The 21,520-nt window shown below is 37.2% G+C and overlaps 2 protein-coding genes across 2 annotated transcripts; both read right to left on the reverse strand.

The window, feature by feature from the left end:
* Positions 1–861: 861 nt before the first annotated feature.
* Positions 862–20,154, reverse strand: LOC146167024 (DNA mismatch repair protein Msh2-like). Its single transcript, XM_083389622.1, has 18 exons — positions 19,943–20,154; positions 19,438–19,595; positions 19,146–19,224; positions 18,606–18,751; positions 18,035–18,171; positions 15,918–16,215; positions 15,140–15,294; positions 14,777–14,837; positions 13,848–14,018; positions 12,830–12,979; positions 12,188–12,300; positions 11,115–11,295; positions 9,940–10,120; positions 9,384–9,532; positions 8,873–8,969; positions 8,036–8,257; positions 2,360–2,550; positions 862–1,547 (listed from the first exon to the last, which is right to left on the reverse strand). The coding sequence occupies exons 1-18, from the start codon at positions 20,148–20,150 to the stop codon at positions 1,374–1,376; spliced, it is 2,871 nt and encodes a 956-aa protein (XP_083245748.1). The 5' UTR covers positions 20,151–20,154; the 3' UTR covers positions 862–1,373.
* Positions 20,155–20,378: 224 nt separating this feature from the next.
* On the reverse strand, positions 20,379–21,520 carry LOC146167025 (inosine-uridine preferring nucleoside hydrolase-like). The gene has a single exon (XM_083389754.1). The coding sequence runs from the start codon at positions 21,501–21,503 to the stop codon at positions 20,523–20,525; it is 981 nt and encodes a 326-aa protein (XP_083245880.1). The 5' UTR covers positions 21,504–21,520; the 3' UTR covers positions 20,379–20,522.

Here is a 21,520-nt window from a genome sequence, read left to right on the forward strand (position 1 = left end):
ATAATAAATTTTACTGACACGCCACGAGGTAAATGAGCGGTGCAGCTCGTTATGGGCGCTAATTACTGAAGAAAAATATATTTTCGCCCATCAGCTAAAACCCGGGCGCCATTTAGTTCAATAAGCACGGTTGTTTCAGCTTTTTTAAAAACTAATAGCTTAAATGGTTTCCTAGTTGTTGGTATTAGCTACACAAGTGGCACACTACAGTTTATGACTTAAGTCAATCCATTGGCTTAACCTAGAACTCCACGGTTTTTAAATGACTCGACTCAAATCGTTTGGGTAAAATGACTTGACTGACCTCTTTAGAAAAATGAATTGACTTCTCTAAAATTATTCGTTTTCATTTAACGTTCTTGTATCAAATTCGGTAATTTATCTTATTTTTTACTCGTTAGCAAATCGCTTGCTATATTTTTTTTTAGATGATATTTTTGCTATACTTTATTTATTTATTTTGTATTTTATTTTTTGGAGTTATTATATTTGGACCAGTATACCTAATTTATTAGTTTTACGTATTATTTTTTATCAATGACGAGATTTAGAGCTGACTTGTTCTAAAACAGCTTTACATCTACATTTTTTTTATGATTAAGTTTATACTTTTGCGACACCACCAACAAAACAAAAACTCAACTTACTTTCACGTTGATTGGAAGTCTACTCGATTGATATGGAACCTGCGAGCGCCTTTTGTGACTTTGTGACGTCATGATAGTCTGTTTACGAAAGCACCGAAGACACAAGTTGAACAAAACGTTTTAATGTGTCGAGTAGAAAGTAGCAGCGGTTTGGGCGAGTTTACAGCGGAACAGGGTAAGAAAGAAGAACTTGCAAGCAAGTTGGCGTGGCAGTGGAAATTAATAGCACAAAACTTGGAAAGAAATTACAAGAAAATGAATGTTGCAACATTATCATTCGCGACCAAAATCGCCATCTCGAAGGACACTAGCTGACGTGATCATGAAGTTTCAGGTGGTACGCAATCAGCTTATAGTATTTTAAGAAAAAATACCGCAAGTGTAACACTGTTGCGGATATTCTCTCTTAACCACATGTTTGTCTTCGGTGAGTGGTGGAACTTTTATCATTAGTTTATAACCTTATTTAACATAAGTAAATATGAGAAAAAATGACAATTTCTGTAGGCAGCGATAGTAAAATGCCACTATAGAAAAAAGGTTGACAACCAGTGTTCTAAAAAGATAAATTTCAAGTCTACAGACCGAACTTAAAACAAAAGTTTGCTTAATAAAAAATCAGTCGACTATTTTATCTGTGTAAGATAGACCCGTGAATCGCTGAAAAAAAAACTTTCAAACGGTCCGCTATCCACGTTTACTTTAAAAGTTTGAAAACCACTAAAACTAGTTGCATTTGGTTTCGATTTTGGCCACGAGTTGTTTCAGGTAGTTGTTTTGCGAGTCGGCGATCGGCTTGCGAAGTTCTTGCCTGCGTTTTTGCGCCTCGGCATCGTCGAGCGCTTTCCAATCGATAGCGTTGCTCTCATCCAGGTACTTTCGGATGGCGGCGTCGCCCTCCTGGGATTTAAGCGTGACGTGTGAAAAGTTCAGCGAAACCAACCGAAAGCTGTAAACTCTCTTTTTAAATGTCAGGCTTGCCTATTGGAACCCAATTAAGCAGAGAAATAAAACACCGTCGTTAAAAAAACACTTTGTTGAACATATATTGGAGTTCAGTTTTTCAGCTTTTCGAGGATTTAAGACTGCTAAAAGCGTAAATGAACATAAATTACTAAGAGATAAAAATACTTTGTAACGTTAAAGCTGTAAGCTCCAGTTTTTAATGTCAGGCTTCCCTATTGGAACTCAATTAAGCAGAAAAATAAAACAGAGTCGCTAAAAAAACGTTTGTTGGACATAATTTAAATTTCAGGTTTTCATTTGTTCGAGGATTTATGATCGCTGAAAATCGTAAAGGGTCAGTAATTACTTCTCTAAGTGACAAAAAATATTTTGTAACATCAATTAAATGTTTATTTTCAAGTTAAACTTGTCGAAGTATCGTTGTACTCCAGAGAATTTACATTGCCAAAAAACAGTTTCGATTTTACAACGTAACACAACAATTGAGAGATAAAATTAGGGAAAATCGGAGCTGTCCCTAAAGTACGATACTCCTGACAAAATTAACTTGAAACTAAACATTTAATTGACGTTACAAAGTAATTTACAAAGTAAAGAGCTGTCATGAATTCTGCTGCGTTTTATTTTTTCCTTAAAATAACTGGACCTTATTATGTCGCACATTAATAGGGCACTTTTAAAAATACATACAGCGGCTTTTAAAATAACAGTAATTCTCACAACCAACCGAACCGCTTCAGTCTCACCTGTTTCATTTTCCTTCTCTTTCTCGATTCCTCCTCGGAGCGGAGCAACGCTCCTCCCTTCTCCTCGTCCCCTCCGCTTGTGACGTAATAATGCTCAAGCTCCTCGGCTTTCCGTTTGGCCGAGTCGATCACGGTCTGGGGGAATCCCACGCACTCGGCCACGTGGATGCCGAAGCTCCTGTCGCACGACCCTTGGTCAGAAGGACAAGTCAAGATCGGACCAAGTTAAAGTTTACCCGGTGGGATATGAACGACTGTGCCAGTGGTTCTCAAACGGGGTGCCGCGCCCTGGAGTGCCATTTTTAATATTCAAGGGTGCCGAAAGGTATTTGAGAACTTTTAAGAATTTGATTTTTGTTCAATTGGTAAGTTTCTTGATACAACTATTTGTGTACTACTAAACTAGAGACAATTATATCAAAATACATTTTCCTACATGTTTTAAGTTGATTGTGTTGTTCCAGTTCCATTTATAGTGACATTTCAGTATACTCAGCAAAAATTCCAGTCAGGGTGCCGATAATCTATTTATCATTTTTGAGGGGTGCCGTAAGACATAAAAGTTTGAGACGAACTGGACTATGCTGTGATAAATGTGCTGGTATAACAATGTGGTGGACTTAGTTGAGAGTTGGACTGTGTGTCTTTTACTGGTGTTTTGAGCTGTTTTTTTGTTGTCCACGTGTTTGTGTGGTTGTTGACTTATTGTTAAAATTATCAAGCACTGAAATATTAACGGAAATTATTTTAGGCACGCGTTTTTTACAGGAGATGATGTATTTCGCCTGTGCTGTCATTTAAAAAATCTACAACACTTTAAACTTGATATTGAAAAGGGTAACGAAAACCTATTTTTTTGCCCTATGCAGCAGGTACAATAACCGAAACAGAAATTGTAGTATTTCCATTACGGACACCGATATTGAGATCTGTCATGTTGGCGCATGCCAGACAACCACTTGTTGATAAATCTACAGAAATCTTACGACATAAGTTTAATCAAAGTAAGTTACAGTATCAATGATAAAAGTTTAAATTAATTGTGTGCTCTAATCACTTATACTCTCACAGAAACACACGATGGCACTTAGGTAAATTATAGAATCTGAAAAAAATACGTCAAGTCCGACTTTGTATATTTGTTTTTATTCCGGAAATCGTGGTGGGTACACTAAGGAGAAACGAAACCGAAGGCGGAAAATTGCATTTAAATATTTGAAATATTTAAAAACATGTTTTTTTCCCTTTTTACATGCCTATTTTCCGCGACGCCATTGCTTTGTGTCCACAACACGAGGCTCGCGCTAAAAAGACCATGAATCAAAAATTAGACGCCAAAAATTCGGAAATTGCCGGGCGACGAGGGATTGTTATTTGCCTTCAAACATCCGATGGTTGTGCCACTTCAAAATGCCACCGGGCCTCACGGTAAACAGCTTTTGTTGCTTTCATAGGCAATTTTGTGAGATGATCAGTTTGAAGCTGGCCGTGCTTTTTTCCATTTTTGCAAAAAATAATTTTCTGCAGCTAAAATACTGCACAAATAGGATTCTTTTAATTTTTAGGTGGCTGGCCGAGAACGGATTTCTAAACAATACCGTTACGGTTCTAAAATTTTATTATCTCGAAGCTGTAAAAAAAAGATGTTTTAAAAGGAATCTAACCGGATAACATTTTAAATCATTTTTACTCTATTTGTTTAAACTTTTATATACAGCTTCTGCGAATTGGTTACGCTTTTTGCCAGTCTGCTAGTTTGCCTAAACGTTTTAAAAAAAATATGTTTTTAAATATTTTACAGGCTTTCAAACTTCTGCATTGTTTTACGTTCGAAAGTTTAGCATAAAAGCAAATCCGACTCCTTGGAAGCAGCTGTTTCTGTTTTTGCCGTTTTTTGAAATTTACGCATTTTTTTTTTCGGGTTTCGTAGAGCAAAAGTAAAGCACAAGTTTTATCCAGCTTTTAACAGTTTTGTCCTTTGTTTCTTTTAGAACACATTTAGTAAAACATCTCGGTTTCAGTTCCTCCAAAACGCGTTTTTTTACAGATCTTTAGGTAGTCGTTTTGCGAAATTAGGTAGTTTACAAAGTTGGTTTTCAAACATCGTTGTTACACTTTTCAAAAGATTAAGTAAAAAGTACCGCAAAAAAGATAGGGTTGGATTTCAGACGTTTATGTAAGCCAGCCACCGAATTGCAATCACATTAGTTGAGTAAGGACGTAAAATAGTAACGGGTGCAAATCTCGCCAAGCGAAAACAAACAAGTTTAATCAAGTTGATCGTGGTGGTTGCGGAAGCTATCGACGTGGCTTCAACGCTTTCGTTGACGATAAGACGCCGCCCGCCGATTGTGGAAAGATTATCTTTTTGCGGGTTTGAAAAGGTTTTATTACCGAACCAGACTTGGACAACTGGATATATTTTATATTTTTAAATTGGATAAGAAGTTAAATTAGAGCATTTTAATTATTTCCAATTTAGTTTAGAATTAGAATTAGAGAAAAATACTTCTGCCTAAGCAATGCTTTGTTTCGTTTTCAAACGTTTAAGATACTGCGGTTGGTACGAAAAAGTTAAAAAAAATATGTTAAAAGAGTACTGAGTGGCACAGTTGATAATTATATTTTTCAAAATACTTTCGTTCATTTAAAATTTATCATTGACCACATATTTCGGTCTTAATTTTTCTGCTTTTAAGAACTTTGTTCCCGCTAATTCAATCTACTCGACCAATACACCTACGGATCTTCTTGAAAAAACGTCGCTTGCGCGCCTTCAGGCTACATTACTCAGAGAGATCTGCGCTCGGCACACAAATACGTGTCGACGCACGTACGTACGTACGCACGCTTTATTCAGTGGGCGTTGGCTTTTGCGTCACGCGTTTCGCCCTCCACCAACGATCAAAGTGCGTCTGACCCGGAATGCGCAAACATAGCTGGCGTTTTTCGCTCGGTTAAGGTTTGCTTTTAAAATGAAAGCAAGTTTTGCGATCTTGGACAATTGTGGTTCCAAACCTGTTTTTAATTCTATCGGATTTCGTTTCATTTTATTTTTGTATTTAACTAAGGGAGTTTATCCTAAAATAATCTTATGTTGATAGCCGTATTTAACTTATTCGCAATCTGGAAATCAGGTGGCACTGTTGAACGACAAATTGTATCTACAACTTTGACATGGTACAAAAGATGACAGTGGAAAACGAACTTTTAAAAATATCTCAAGAAAATCAAAATTACAAAAGATGAAGCAATGAGGAATTACTAAACGTTTTACTTGTAACTGCAACAAACATTATAGGACTTGGTCAGCAATTATTATATCAAATACTCGAGGTTAAGTTCCAGTATGTTATCCAGAATAAAAAAAATTGAATAAAATATTAAAAAATAATTAAGACTCATACAGAAGTTGAAAGCAGTTTGTGAACGTAGTAAGAATAACAAAGCCCAAAAAGAAGTAGGTATTAATTTGAACGTTTCGAATAACTCTTTATTCATTTACAACATCGTTCAAAATGCTACCAATACTTCTGTATGGGCTGTGCTATTTTTACTACGTCTTACTATAACCTCCAACCAACTATTATGCTCCAAAATTTGTGAACGTTTCGAATAATTCACCTACTACGTGGGTTTTAATGTTTATCCTACGTTTAACGACAAGCTCCATTTATTATGCTCCAATAGGATGTTTGTTCCACGGTTATATGGCCTAAGTGGTAGAGTGATGTTTTTAGTCCGACACCTTTGTAAATTTGACTTTGGGGCAATATGGTTGTAAAGCACGCACGGGCAAGTACTGGAGCCGTATTTTATGAGCTTCGCAAACCACCCAAAGGTTTTTTTTTTTTACCACCCAAAGGTCAATAGAAGCAGCGCAATGTACGCAATATCGCCCTCTTTGTAGACAAAGCGTTGTGCGTATTCTCGGCGTGGTTACAATAGGACGATCGCTGAAAGGGCCTTGTTGTTTACATTGAACTCGACGTGAGTATGGGTGTTCGTTTTCTTTGATAAAGTGATTTCGCTAAATGCGCGACCTTACAAATGCCAAATTGAGAGAATTATTCTACTGTTTTAGCTGACATCAAGGCAGCAAGCTATGCTAGTATTTAAGTTTGTAAAAGTCAATTTGTGATATTTAGCACGACGCTTCATTACTGAAAAGACGCGTGTCTGCAATAATTTCTAAAATTTTCAAATTAAAAAGGCGATTTATTTTTTTTAAAAATATTTCCATAAGCGACCTATATGTCTCGCTAAACAGAAAACCGCTTTATATGGAATACTCCGATTGAACCGATTTAGGACCTTCAAAAACATCCAAAAGTTGAAATCAATTTTTGACCCACCACTTCATTCCGAACCACTGAGCAAACAAGCCCAAGGTCGGTAAACCCCGATTGCGAAAGTAATAAATATTAAGGGTTCGGTTCTCACTCAAGCACTATAAGCGCTTCAATAAACAGAGCGGTGAAATGCGTTAGCGGGCATATTTGTTTACATGGCCACTCCATAATCGGCCGGCATAAATTTTACCCTTTAAACAAATTTCTTTCCCGGAGACCTGGTTTGTGTAATCGGACTAAAACAGTCGATCATAAGTGGTACTCGAATGTGGTCCGAAAACTAGACAAACTGTAAACCAATAAGATCTAAAAAACGGTGCTTTACTGGGCCAAGAGCACCACCAAGCGGTCACGGCAACCGACAATATCAAAGTTTTGACGCGGCCGAAATAAATTTCGTCTATGGAACGACAATATGAACAAAAAATAGGTAATAGTGTCGTAATACGTAGTCGTAATAGACTATAGGAGTCCGATCTATATGGACCAAATTGCACCCAAAACAGAAGGGAGATGGTATAGGGCAGGGGTGTCCAACTCAAACATGCCGGCGTGCCAATTTTTATCCTATAACTTCTTCCCGTGCCAAAGTTTAGTAACTAATTCTTTCTAATAATAAAAGCGTTTTGTTACAAATAATAAAAACGTGTAGTTAGCAGTTCGCATTACTGCATCTAAGTGTCCGTCGGTAAGCTGACTTTTGCTTCTTGTTTCTTCACACCAAACTTACAGTTATGTGAAAGCCTCCACTACAATAAAATGTTATAGTATTAGAAGTAATTGTTAGTTGTCGTGATTGCAGCGATTGTTTTATATTGCGAATAAACAATGGCAATTTACTGCATAAAAATTAGGTATTTTTTGACAATTGGGTGAATAACAAATTAAGTATATTTTTCTTGCGTGTCATTTTTTATTAGGTCGCGTGCCACATTTGGCACGCGTGCCGCTTGTTGGACACCCCTGGTATAGGGCGATTGAGTGCCCCTTTTATCAACTAAACTGTTTGACTTAGGGTTGGGTAATGGGTGTATGGTTAGAATTTGCGTAAGGGATCATATTTAGTGAAGGCAGTGATGAAATTAGAGTGGGCTTTGGGTTTAGGTAAAAGGTGGCTTACATCTTAGTTTTATTTCGACTATGAGGTATTAGTCCTATTTTTTCCTCATACCGAACTGATTTATTCCGATAACGATTTTATTCAAATTTTGGTTTTATTACTGGAGCCGATATCGCCGATACCGCGGTACCGATACCATCCCTGGTAGGACCTAGTATCGGGCATTGGCTCCGATCCAATATTATCGTATATCCTGCCACTCACCTGGTTTGATCTGATATAACATCGTTAGACTCGACCTTCCTTCGTCATCGACCGTGGCCAGTGCGGTCACGTGATAGTTCACGGCCGACTGCACCTCGTCGGCGAGTGACGTCATCTCGTGGAAGTGCGTGGCGAAAAGGCAGGAGGCCTTAAGTTGGACGCTGATGTGGTGAGAGATTGCCCAGGCGAGTCCGAAGCCGTCGTAGGTCGAAGTTCCCCTGCCTGTGGAAAGCGCGACAGTTTCTTATTTTTTTTAATTTAAGAGCTTCTCGACTGGGGTCGCGCACGAGTTAAGTGGCTGGTAGGTCGATATTAATTTTACACATAAGTAATGCTGTCGATAGAACGGCAAACTTTAATTTTTAATATCCAACTGTTAAAACCAATGATTGATTTTTCTGACTTTCGATATGCAAATTTAAAAAGTAATGATTGTATTTTCCGACTTTCGATATGCAAACGGGAAAACTAATGATTGTATTTCCTAACTTTTGGTATGCAAATTTAAAAAATAATGATTATATTTACCGACTTTTGATATGCAAGTGTAAATTCTGATTTTGATATGCAAATATTAAAAACTAATACAAAATGCCATGACACCTAAATGATTTGCAAATTACTTTAATAAATCCTTCCATACAAATAAACTAAAAAAAATTATGTTTATTACTTGAAGACTAAACGTGGCAGCACATTTGTTTTGATAAATTTAAAGGAATTGCAGATTAAATTTGGGAAGCCACACAGTCAGGTCCGACAAGGTAAAGTAAAAATCTGATAAATTTACCAATAATCTAGCAGCTCATGCGGTAAAATATTATTTCTTAAACGAACCTAATTCATCGATGATGAGCAGGGAATCTTCTGATGCAGATCGGATGATCGAAGCGGTTTCGAGCATTTCAGCCATGAAGGTCGAGACGCCTTGAACCTGAAAATGCAATAATTAAATGGAACCTAGCGTTCTTTACATAACAGCGTTATTAAACATCTCAACGTAATAAGTTTATCAACATTCTGGACTCATATGGTCCTCCTATTTTATCGGTATCACTAAATTTGGACTGTTATAGTTTACCGATATTTAACTATGGAAACTGTAAACAGCATTTCCTTAAAAAAAAGAATAGTCCTTTATAAACTTCCAAATTTGTTTGTTGCTTTCATTTTCATGGCTGACTGATCTAAAACAATGTTTGGCCAGTCTCAATCAAAGTAAAAATGCAAAATAAATTATATCGGTAGATCTCAGTTTTGTGGCTATGGGGCTGCGGCTGGTCATTCATTCCAAATACTTGGAAGCCGCGTATGTTGTGTGAATGGTTTCAGCAGTAATCGCATTTACCTGACAGTCACCAGCGCCGACCCTGGCCAGAATAGCGTCGAATAAGCAGATCTCGGCTTCATCGCAAGGAACAAAACTCCCGATCTGCGCCATCAAGACGATCACACCGGCTTGCCTGATGTACGTAGACTTTCCACCCATATTCGGACCTTGGAAGAAATGCTCAATTAAAAAAAGAGAACATTTTAAAATATTTTTCAAATTAGAAGAAAATATTTTTAGAGTAAGGAACCTTCCTGATCAAATAACGTCAATCGACCAAAACATAAACAATAGGATCACAAAGATCCTTTTAGGCTCTGTTTACACATAAATGCAATTATTTTTAAACCAGCACCTTTCCATTCTGCGCTGTATTTATGATAAAACAACTAACGGCGGTAAACGACTCGATTTGATGACGTAAGTTGAACCTGTTCCTTTACCAACGGTTAAGTTTACCAGATTCATGTAACACGCGTGGTACTCTGTAAAATCTTGTACAATTTTCCGCGCTAAAAAAGTAGTTCCACGATACGCAGGCAGCCGCCTTCATTCATCAACAGCCGGTGCTTACCAGTTACGATGATGAAGTTGTGATTGTCCTTTTCGAGGCTTAGATCGTTCGGAATGAAGGACACATTGTCAAGCCTCTCCAGACACGGGTGTCTCGATTGAACCAGTTTCAACCGGTTCTTGCTGGATCCTGTCGCGTGCAAAACCGGTCGAACGTACGGCATCGGGGCTGTAACGGCCGCCTGTAGAAAAGTAGTTCTTTAAACTAAAACTAGATTATTCTAGTCGCTTTCGACGAATTATAGAGTAATGAAAAGCTGACTAATTAGTAAAACGACACTTGCATTAATTCTTATCTAATTTTGTAACGCCTTTTGTTCAGTAATTACTTTTAGCCTAAAAATAGTTTTTAATCAAGTGATACGAGAACGCCATAGGAACAAGAAAATAATAACCTCAGTTATTTTGTTTTATTAGGTACATGTAAATCTACCAGGAATTTGGGTTAAGTTCGGGGTTCCATAATTCCAGAATCTAATTTTATTTAGTCGCAGTAATGGTATTAGTCTGATACTGGGGGTTTATATCAGTGGCCAGTTCTAACTAAAAATAAATTACGCATAACACCCTTGAATAGCCTAGCAATACAGCGAATTTTTCTCATTCGGACTTTGTCAGAGTAACGAGCAGCCGAACTTTACGCACATAATAACGAAACAAAACACAAAACCGCGTATAAAGTCGCAGTATCAGTACTATAGCTTGATGCTGGGGGTGGAATCAGTGGCCAGTGCCAACTAGGGATGTTCAAAGTGGAATATCGTAAGTCAAACAATGTATTGACTTTTTCTACTTGAAGCATGTTGCCCTAATATCGAGCAACCCTATCGTTTCTGCCCCGGATAACAAAACAAAACACAAAGTTTCGACACTTTAATGAAACATATGTACACACAATTCACATATGTTTGTTAACAACTGGGATCTGGCCCTTCTGAAGCTGCTTTATGACCAACGATTACGGCTAACGTATAATTAGTTCACCGAAAGCCATCGCAGTGTAGCTCAGTTTGTAGAGCACGGTCCCGGTATGACCGGAGGTCGTGAGTTCGAACCTCACTGCAGGCTAGTTGTTTTTCTAGCCTGCCCTGCTTGCATCATAGATCGACAGATTCGGTCTGCGATGGCTTTCGGTGTATCGCTACTTATATCAGTAACGCATAGGCAACAACAGACCTGTGCAAAGCTGACCAGTACGTCCAGTTTGGCGACGAGTTCGCCCAGCGCCTGCATCGGCTCCACGTACCCGGCTGCTATGGCAACGATCTCCATGACAACGGCGTCCTGCTGCCGCTGGTAGGCGCCCTTGTACTCCTGGAGGTCCTCGCTAATCTCCTGCAGGCTCTTGTTCGTGAATCTGGAAAAAGGAGAGGAAATAAATAAGAACACGCCTTCAGTGTTAAAGTCAACTATCACTTTATTTAATCAAGTCATTTGTGAATAACTTATCTTTGTAAATGGCGTATTTGTTTAATTTTAAATAAGGTAGTCAGATGGCATGATATTTAAAGACAAATTGTATTGAATTCTCGACAAGTCTTTGACCTGATGAAGCACGGTTGTGCGAAAGCTTGTGGAGAATTCAATACAATTTGTGAATAACTTATGTTAAGTTCAAGGCATTTGCGAATGATAGTAAGTCAAGTCTCAGTCCAAATCATTGTCATATCAAATTTATACCAAGTCAAGGCATTTTCTTCAAAACCAGAAGTTCAATTATTAAAACTGTTAAACTCGTCCGATCCTAAGCGGCATTTTGATAAGCAAGCAACAAAAACGAAATTTTAAAACTGTTTTACAAGCAGAAATTCAGTAAAACCGAATAGAAATTTACAAAAAAAATATTTAAAAAGACTTACATTGTCAAATAATTTGTTCGAAAGACTTTAGAAAAATCGACAAACGTTTTTTAATGTCGCTAAGATATCATCAACATCCTAAGGAACTTTAAATGCAATTATCCTTTTTCATCAAGGTTCGATTCATACCGAAACCACAAATGGGAGAAAATCTGAATTAGATATATGCCAGACTCAGTTTTACTGGGCAACTAGGCCAGCGCTTAACATAGGAATTCGGTAACCTATTGAGCGCCACACGGTTTTAAAACGACGTTTATCTAACAACAGTGATAAATAACGCAAACGAGGTCCGAAGAAGGCAACGACTTATTTTGAGCACTGGGAAAATGTGTTCAGGTCTTACATTGGTACAAAAATATATGAAAAAAAGCAGTATATAGGTTTCACCTGACGCCAGCCTTGTTTGTGTCGAGCGGAATGTACTTCTTGTTGTTGCGCAATTTCTTCTCTTCTTTACACGTGGTGCGAAACACGTGACCGAATTGGCTCGTTGATTCAAGCTGTTCGTTGGATAAAATATATATATATATAGGTCAAGTATTTTTACAAAGAGGCGTACCTGAATAATAAGTTTGTCTATTAAGACAAAAAAATTGCGTAATTCATCGTGAAATTAAAGATTCACAAAAAATGTGGTAAAGAATTGTGTGAGCCCTTCGGAAGCTGCTTTTTTGACCAACGATAAGTTCGAACCTAAGTGCAGGCTAGTTGGTTTTCTACCCGTCTTGCTTGCATCATTAATCGACAGATTCGGTAAGTTTGCGATGGCTTTGGGTGTTTATGTTTATCGTGGTACATCGTAGAAAAGCTAACTTTGCGACAGTGTTTACACCAAAGTGATCCTGCTTTATCGACGTATTAAAAAGTGTGATCTCGAAATCAAATATATACAAGACCTTGAACAAAGAAAATTTACATTTCGTATTACCTTATTTGTACTGCAATTTAAACAAAAATATATATATTATCACACCAAAATAATATATTTTAACAGAAACCTTTGCAAATCGCCTCCTTCCGATATTTTACCTTTATTGTTTTTCCGGCATCTAAATCCAGGTCGTCAGCGGCCTTTGAGAGAGCCCTTTCCATTGCGCGTTCACTGACGTCCATCTTAGTTCGCAGACGCTGTAGCTCCGGATCAAAGTCGGGTTTCACCAGGTATTCGTGTTTCTCAAGCTAGACAGGAGAAGAATGATAAAAATTTTGCAAATAACCATGCAACTTCACAAAAAGTTTACAAAAATGTTTGCTATTTGCTTTTAAGTGAAATGTATTGTTAACGATCCACCGATAAATGGGGACTTGTGTCTCTCAAATTTGCAACGACATGAAATTGTAAAAAAATTCATCAAGTACAGTGGAGTTCATTTTATTACCTTTTAAAAAACATAAACAATTTATATTTAGTTTTTTGGGGATTAAATTTCGTTTCCAATCGTAGAACTTAACACCATACGTGAATATTGTAGGTTAGGTCAGTGTTTTTCAACCTTTTTAAGTCCGGGAACATTTATGCAGTAAAATAATTCGGCGCAACACCCAATAAAAGTTTACAAAAACGGCATTGCGTTAAAACTAACAACGCCGCACTAACTTTTCGCTTTCAGTTTTTTAGTGCGATATTAGGGCTGTTTTCCATTTAGTACTTAGGCAGAAACACACATGGTTGCACGACAATAAATGAAGCAAATCACGGCGGAACCTTTCAACTGGTGATATTGGACTTCTATTTTCAGAAAAGAAAAGCTACTTCCGTGTTACGTCCATTTTGTTAAACCAGTGATTTTCGACATGTGTTCCATGGAAGACTATTTAGCATTTTTTATTTCCAGTGAACTGGTGATGGTGGATTAAAATTTTCAAAGACCATCAAGCTATACTTCCATTTTATATTTAGGTACTTACGTTTACAGTGCAAAACCAGTGATTTTCGACATGTGTTTCTTAGAAGATTATTTACTGGGTTAGTCCATAGGAATAAAAGCAACGTCATATCTTTTGACCTAAATTATGTTTTTCTTTTCATAATTTTTGGGCGACTTACCATCTGGAAGTCGAAGGTTGAGTCGATCATGTCGGTGAACTTGCCGAAGTCGAGGAGCAGATCGTGGATGGGAGTCATGAAGAGCTCCTGGAGAAGAGTGAGCTCGAAAGAGGAGGAGGAGGAGGAGTGCTCCTCGATGCACTCGCACAAGAGTGGGAGGAGCTTGATCGCCTGCGCGGAAAAGTTGGATGACAGAAAGCTGAACGGACTGATAAGTTGATGGATGTCTTTAAATAAAAAAATAGGCTGAAGAGACAGATCTGTAAATTTCATAAAAACCTCACTACGCAGAACGTGGACAATTTGTGTGCTTCGCAAATTCAAGGGAAGCATGAAGGTAGAAATACTAAAATGTTGCCTTTCTTTAACAAACCTTCAGGTATATGCCTTTTTGTACATACATGGCAAGCTAAATGTCATACATCAAGGCCAATATAGAATTTTGCTTGTGTGTAAAATTGACATCCTTTTGTCTTCAAAAAGAAAAAAAGGCTGAAGAGACAGATGTCTTCAAAAAGAAAAAAAAGGCTGAATAAACCGATGTCTTCAAAAAAAGGCTAAACAGGCTGACGTCTCTCCGTTTGGTGTTTGATTGATTGTTAAATATTGCTTTTATAGTTCCAGTTTTTGCGAAGAGCAAAGCTTAAGTCTCTGCTGTTTAGCTGGGATAAATTTCCATTTAATTTCAATAAATAAATAGGTTTTAATTGAATTTTAAAAAAGCTGAACGGACTGTCTTCCCGTTTGGTGTTTTATTGATTGTAAAATATTGCTCTTGTAGAGCCAGTCAGCAAGTTTTTGCCGCTGAGTTGCGCAGTGGATTGTGATGGCAACACCCTGATTTTCTTGTGTAAGTTTTTTTGCTGTCCAATATAAACAGAGTTATCAAAAAAACGTGAAAAGTAGAATTACAAAAGGATTTTTTTTACCTGGTACATTCTGTAGCAGTCCTGGAGGTTTGCCCTCTTGCGAAGAAACTTTTTCGAAAATCTGTAAGGAATATAAATAATTTGAAAACGCAGACGATAAAACAGTCCCAATTGTACAATTGTTCTTCCGGCAAAATTTTATTAAAGTGCCAACGTTTTTACCACCTTTTCAGGCAATCTTCTTCATTGCAAACGTTGGCTTTTTTTCTAAGGTTTATAAACACTATCCTAGCACAACTTTCAAAGTCCAGCTAGCGTGCTTTAAACTAACTTCGAAAACTTAGACCAAAAAAAAGCAAATGTAATTTATTTGTACAAGAAAAAAATAGAAAAAAGGTTAACTAAAACGACGAAAAATCTTACTTGTCGAAGTCTGGCTGCTTGTTGAGATGCTGATCTGCTAGCGACATTCTCAGCTCGGCACAATCGACCAACGCCCCCACCACGCCCACTCGTTCCTCGATGCGATTTAGGTCGACCAGCGGTTGCTTGATCCAGCGCGCCAGGAGACGCTGGCCCTGCCGCATGGGATGAAATCGTTTATGTAATCTAAGTTGTAGTAAGTGTTAGTTTGATTTTAATCAGACTGACAGCGCGGTAATACCCTTACAACGCGGTAACAACCTAAATATTAGGTTACGGCCCCGGGTAAATAAGCTATAAAAAGCGAAAATGCTAGTATTTAGTGTTTTACCGCATATTTTATTAGGTCGATTTTGTCAACGTTTATCTTATAGGACAAAGGCAACTCGCATCTAAACGTTAAAAATATTTTTTACTCAATATGTTCGCGTAAGATTTTTTAACCGCTTGCACCTAATAAGAGGTTCTTAAGTGTGCTACAAATTTAACAACCTATTCGTATGACAAATTTGCATGCAGTCAAGCATGTAAGACTTAAATGCAGACTGTCTATTAAAACCGACTAAAAATCACTATTCCATAGAACTGAATAATAGAATAATGTGCTATTTACTCAGTGCCTTGCGCTGTAGTATGTTATAATCAGATTGGATTATTTTGTACAGATAGAAAAAGTTTGCTGGGTTTGTAGTTAGCTGAAAGCATATATGAAAAAAACTAAACTTTTTCGCGTGAAGGGATGTCGCAATTCTAACGACAACCAATCGACAAAGTTCACCTGCTGCGTTTTGCAGTGGTTCAGCAGTCCGTACAGTGAGTCCACAGTGGTCTGGCCCTGCGTACTTCCCCCAAGCGTGCTCCTTTCGGGGAACAAGTTAAGTGCTGTAAGGGAGGCGCTGCCCAGCCTCATGAACTGCGAGAGATCGAACTTGGAGACCGAGTATTGGCCGAACTGGTCTTCCTTGTTCATGAGGTCCAGGTAGTGGAGCAAAGCAGCAAGGCATGAAGCAGATTCGGCGCAGTCGCTCGTCCAAGACAACACGCTTTCGCTTGTGCTGTCATCTTGGCCTGCTTTTCTGTTAAAACAGTACTTTTCAAATCGTTTTTGTCCGTTGTAAACTCTGTCTTTTTTTATTCTGAAACCCATTAAGTACATACGGGTAAAAAGAATATTCTCTGAAATACATATAAAACGTAATGAAATGTCCTTAATTGTGAATTGCTCCACTGGACAGTAACAAAGGGACAGTCGCCGTTAATTATACTGGTTCTCTAAATTTAGAGCTGCTGGAGGCGGGGCCAGACTTAGTAGTCGCTTTTGGCAGGAGTCCAATTTAAGATTGTATAGTGTATACATCAATTCGAGTAACCCTAATCAAGTCCCGAGTCCGTAACGTAGATGGGTGAAAAACAGGGCTGTAGAGTCGGGGCTGGACTAGGCGAAATTGGTAAAGGAGTGAGACTCGGGAATCCAGTTTGTTTTCTTGGCCGGAGTTGGACTCATCGCTATGTATTATCAGCAAAGCGGCTTGTTATGCAGTTTTTTCATTGGAATTTTATAATTTTTATTTTTAATGTCAGTTAATTTTAATCGGTCCGGTTTGACAGTTAAAAAAAATATTTACCATTAAAACAAAAGCCATAGTCACAAGCATATCGTAAAACAGGTGAGCCTACATCGCTAAATCGGTAGAGCCAGAAGGTATTCTTTTCCTGCTCGTACCTAATCGCTAAAGGGTCATTCCATCCTTAATTTAAAGGCCCGGAACCCATGTTCTTAGATTTTATTTAAACTTAGTACAATTGAAGATCTCTTTTAAAAAATAAGAAAGCAAAAAATTTGAGCGTTCTGTGATAAGCGGTTTCGAAGATATGACAGTTTAAAATATTTTACCACTAGGTGGAAATGGGTATTTTTTGGTTCCGCTTGAGCGCTTTTTGCTCATTTGTGGCTTAATTTTGCAGTAGAAGCCTGAAGTAAAATTCTATTCCACCATTTATGGGGTTGCTTATTTCAAAAATGATGATTAAAACTATATGTGATGAATTCTTCTACATGTAATTTACATTTAAAGTTTTCTGACTTCCGAAGACTTTTCCGAAGCTCTCTGCAATTTTTTTTCAATTTTTATGCTGGAAAAATAATCTTGAGACATCATAGTATTTGGAATTTTTAAAGTGATTCTTGGTTATTTGCAATTAGTAATTGGTTTTTATGTTTTAAATTTGTGTTAGTTATAAAAAATGTAAAACACTAAAAAGTTACAACTGATAACTAGAGGCAGGAAAAGTCATACTTTTTTGGTGTAAAATCAAAAAAATATTGGTAGGAGCTTCATATAAGAAGGTTTAAGGTCATATTCTCTGTTTGTAGTCATAAAATATGACCTTTTGATTTTACTTAAACTTTAAAGATTTGGTCCTAGTAATTTTGTAGATAAAGTTAAAGCAGTCCCCTCTGGAAGTATTGCAATGAGAGTTCTCATGCTGAATTTCATGAAGCATTTAAAGCATGATTTTCATTGTTTTCTGTACTTTAATGCTTACTGTTTGATTTCAATTTACATTGTGACATTATCTTGACACATTGTTTTGCAACACACAGTGTTGAATATTATAAACACTTGCCATAGGTCAGCTCGTACAGTCAGTTAGATGAGTTATAACTTCTATGGTCAGCCAATGTTAAGATCTTAAGAGCTCCGCGTAGTTTTTAGCCTACAGCTCAATAGTGTATTTAATTTCTCAGTGCCTTTTTCAGGATTTAGTAAATTTGTGTAATCTCTAAGTGTACATTTAGCCTTGCTAGTATCTGTTTTTGAGCTAAACTCATTTTTAAAGATGTTTTATAAGTTACCAACTAGTTAATTAAAACTTATGTTGAAGGAAGTGTACTTTTTAGCTTTCTTCAGCAGCCGTTGTACGTCCTGCTGTATGTTCTTGGTGGAGAAATTCGACCTTGGTTGCTCGGTAAGCAAGACGTTACTGCGCTTCACAATCTCGCACAACTTGGCCGCTTCCACGCTCGAATCCTGGTCAAACATAAAAAATAAAAAACTAATAGGTTCGAACAACATAAAGATTTTAAAAGCTCGCCTCTCCTGACATTATTCCATTATCTGGGTTTTCAAATTTTAGCCAAATCTTTTTCGCGTGTGTATTTCTCGACGTTCTTATAATTTGCTTTACCTTATTTAAAGTCAAATCATTTACCCTCCGGTTAAAGACAAACTCTATGGGGACGAAAGTGAAAAATGTTAACTAGGTCAACTAAAATTTTACGCATGCAAAATTTACGCCAGTTCCATATTTTGTCAAAAAAAACTTTAAAAAATTGAAAGTTTTTTCTACTTTTATAAGTAAAACAGGTCACAAAATGATTCTTGCAAGTCACATTGTTTGACATAGGGTTATAACATACTCTTGCAAAGCCGCATATAACCAATGTGTTTCGACTTTTGTGTACCAGCTTAGGTGTGATGCACTCCTTCGGTCCAAATTGAATGATGGCGGATTCGAGGTTGGTAAAATGTCCGTTGTCCGGAAATTGAGAGTATGTCATCTCACAGAGGGTTGCGTCAATGTAGCCGAGGTAGACTGTAATTTGTCCCCCTTAAATAAGCATGCCTTTGATTTATTCATCAATACCCAACATTAATTTTGCTATTGGTTTAACCAAAAAAAAATTTTCAGATGTTGGATATGAAAAAAAAATGTTAATTTTTTACCCATTTAACTGCTATCTGGATCTAACTGTGGGTTTCTCAACCGGGGGCCTTTAGGTCCTAGGTACAACTACTAGATAACTAAAGGGCCACAAAACAGCAGTTTTCGCCAGGTAAACTCATTTTTTTATTTTTTCCAATTGTTAAAACACCATGAAAGGGGGACATCATGAATGGTGGGAAACCGATGGTCTTACCCTTATAATGAGTAAATGATGTTTATATTAAACATCAGAGAATAAATAGTAAAATAATTACTTGTCTCTAAGAAAACAACTTACCTTCTGTGTGATATCTTACAGCCAGCACTCCAGAAGCAGTATTGCTGATGTCTTCAGTTTTGAACAGTAAATCTTCAACCTAAAAGTTACTCACTATTAAAAACCAGCCGCTTGTATCATTGCCTTAATTTCTAAAAATATACATAATATTGAGGCAACATTTAAAATTAACCTGCTTGAGAAACCTGAAGACCTTAAAAATTAGTAATATTATGAAAATATTACAGTAACAAAGTTGGTATATTTGTGAATCAACTATACCTTGAGCAACTAGATTGTGAATCAACTATACCTCAACTAGATTGCCTGGAGAAGCTTTGTAAGCCAATGCCCATTTGTTGTTTGAATTGCGTGAATAAACCTCCAGTCTGTAGAGCAAAATGAGAAGCAAGTCTCTGGCAAGTGCCTCGAAATTCAACTTGCCCAGGTAGACAGTCTCGATTTTTTCACCTGCAAAAATAAATTTACTGAAAAAGCAAATCAACAGAGTAGTAGACTACAAAGGACTTGATCTAGATAGATATAATATAAAGTTCTACCTGAACATTTTAAATATATATAAAAGTTTTTTTTTTACTTTAATTAATCCTAACAAAAGAATAAAATTTAGTGTCTGTCTCTAAAAGAATTTTTATACAAACAATATAGCTTTGAATTAACATTAAAATATATTTTAAAGTCCAATGTGTTGTGTTTGAAATGAACGCTCCTTTTTCACATGGTATTACAAGCGAACAAAGGTTTACTAGAAAACATAATTTTAATATAAAAGAAGTGCATCATAAAGTCTACAATACCTTTGACATATAGGTATTTAATTGCAGTTGGAGTTTTAAATACTTGCTTGGCCGCCAATACTGCATTCGGGCCATGGGTTGTGTAGAATTCCCCATGATCAAATACTTGGAATGTGGTGCTGATTGGGGTTTCATGGCTGCGATAGAATTCCACAAACTGTGGAATATCTTCTACTGTCCAGTGCTGTTTTGCTTGCAGAGTAGCCATTAAAAAACACTGGTCTTTTCTTTTGATTGAAAATAAATTACCATTCAATTTGAATATAATAAAGAGGTTTAAATTGAATGCTTTAAAGAATAATGCATATATAAGATCAAGCAAAAAATGACGGATAACATGAAAATATCATAGTTAACAGCATGACAAATAGACATTAATCACAGGCTACACAGCATAGGTTTCACAGCATCAAAACTGCAGGTCATTATTCAAGCCCTAAATATATGTATATATATATATATATATATAAATAAACATATTGCAAAGAATATAACAATAACAGATTGTCTTTAAACATAAACATTTCTAATTGTATTCCGATTGCACACAAAATTTTTAAGAAACTAAAGGCACCTTATCTTATTTCACAGCATGTTTAAGCATTGCATGATACTTGTCAAAATCAACAGAGCGATACATGCGAATTGGCCCCAAACTAATTTCTGGTGATCTGTTGAGTGGGTCAAGGACTATCATGCCCCTAGCGTGATGTCCTGCCAATTCCACAACCACTTTAACATCATAGGGCTCCAACCCAACTGTTTCATCCAAGGCAATTGCTGTTGCATATGCATCGCAAATAACTAAACCACGGCCAAATTCAAAATTCCCCCTTGAAAGTTTAACCAGTGCAGTCAAAACAGCTTCAACAAAGACCTGTTTTGGATTATCTTTATCCGAAATCCACTTGTCATACCATTCCCATGGTGTTCCACTTTCAACAGTTAGCTCATAATCTATAAGGTGCACTTTGCAAAGCGCTGGGAAGGCTTTGAAAACAATCCAAACGGCTTCGGGGTCAAAAAAGAAGTTGAACTCTGCACACGCATTTATATTTCCAGCGGCACTTCTTGTCCCACCCATGATGTAAACACTTTTCAATCGCGACGGCAAATCAGGATCAAGACTCACGGCCAACGCAAGGTTGGTTAAAGGACCAGTGGCTATGATCTTTAGCTCTCCAGCGTATTCCTTAGACAGCCTAATAATGGCATTTGCGGCATGCTCCTCTTTTGTGAACTTTAACAAATCTGGTGAGGACTGAGGATAGACATCACCTCTATCACTTAAACCGTCATTTCCATGAACCTTGCTACAGTTATCAGGTCTGTTAATTGGCACAAGAGAGCTTGGGCATCCACTGAACAGGGGCACTTTATCCAGCATATCAAACAGCTTTAAAATTCTTAAGTTATTCATGATCACGTTTTTCAACCCAGAATTGCCTCCGACGCAAGTGACAGCAACAATATTTGCCTTGTTTTGGTAGCTGAGCAACATCATTAACGCAATTGCATCGTCTGTGCCAGTGTCACAGTCGATTATTACAGGTTCTGCCATGATTGTAAAAAATTCAG

This window comes from Ascidiella aspersa, chromosome 1 (assembly GCF_963924565.1).
Source record: "Ascidiella aspersa chromosome 1, kaAscAspe10.2, whole genome shotgun sequence".
In the NCBI taxonomy this organism is placed as follows: Eukaryota; Metazoa; Chordata; class Ascidiacea; order Phlebobranchia; family Ascidiidae; genus Ascidiella; species Ascidiella aspersa.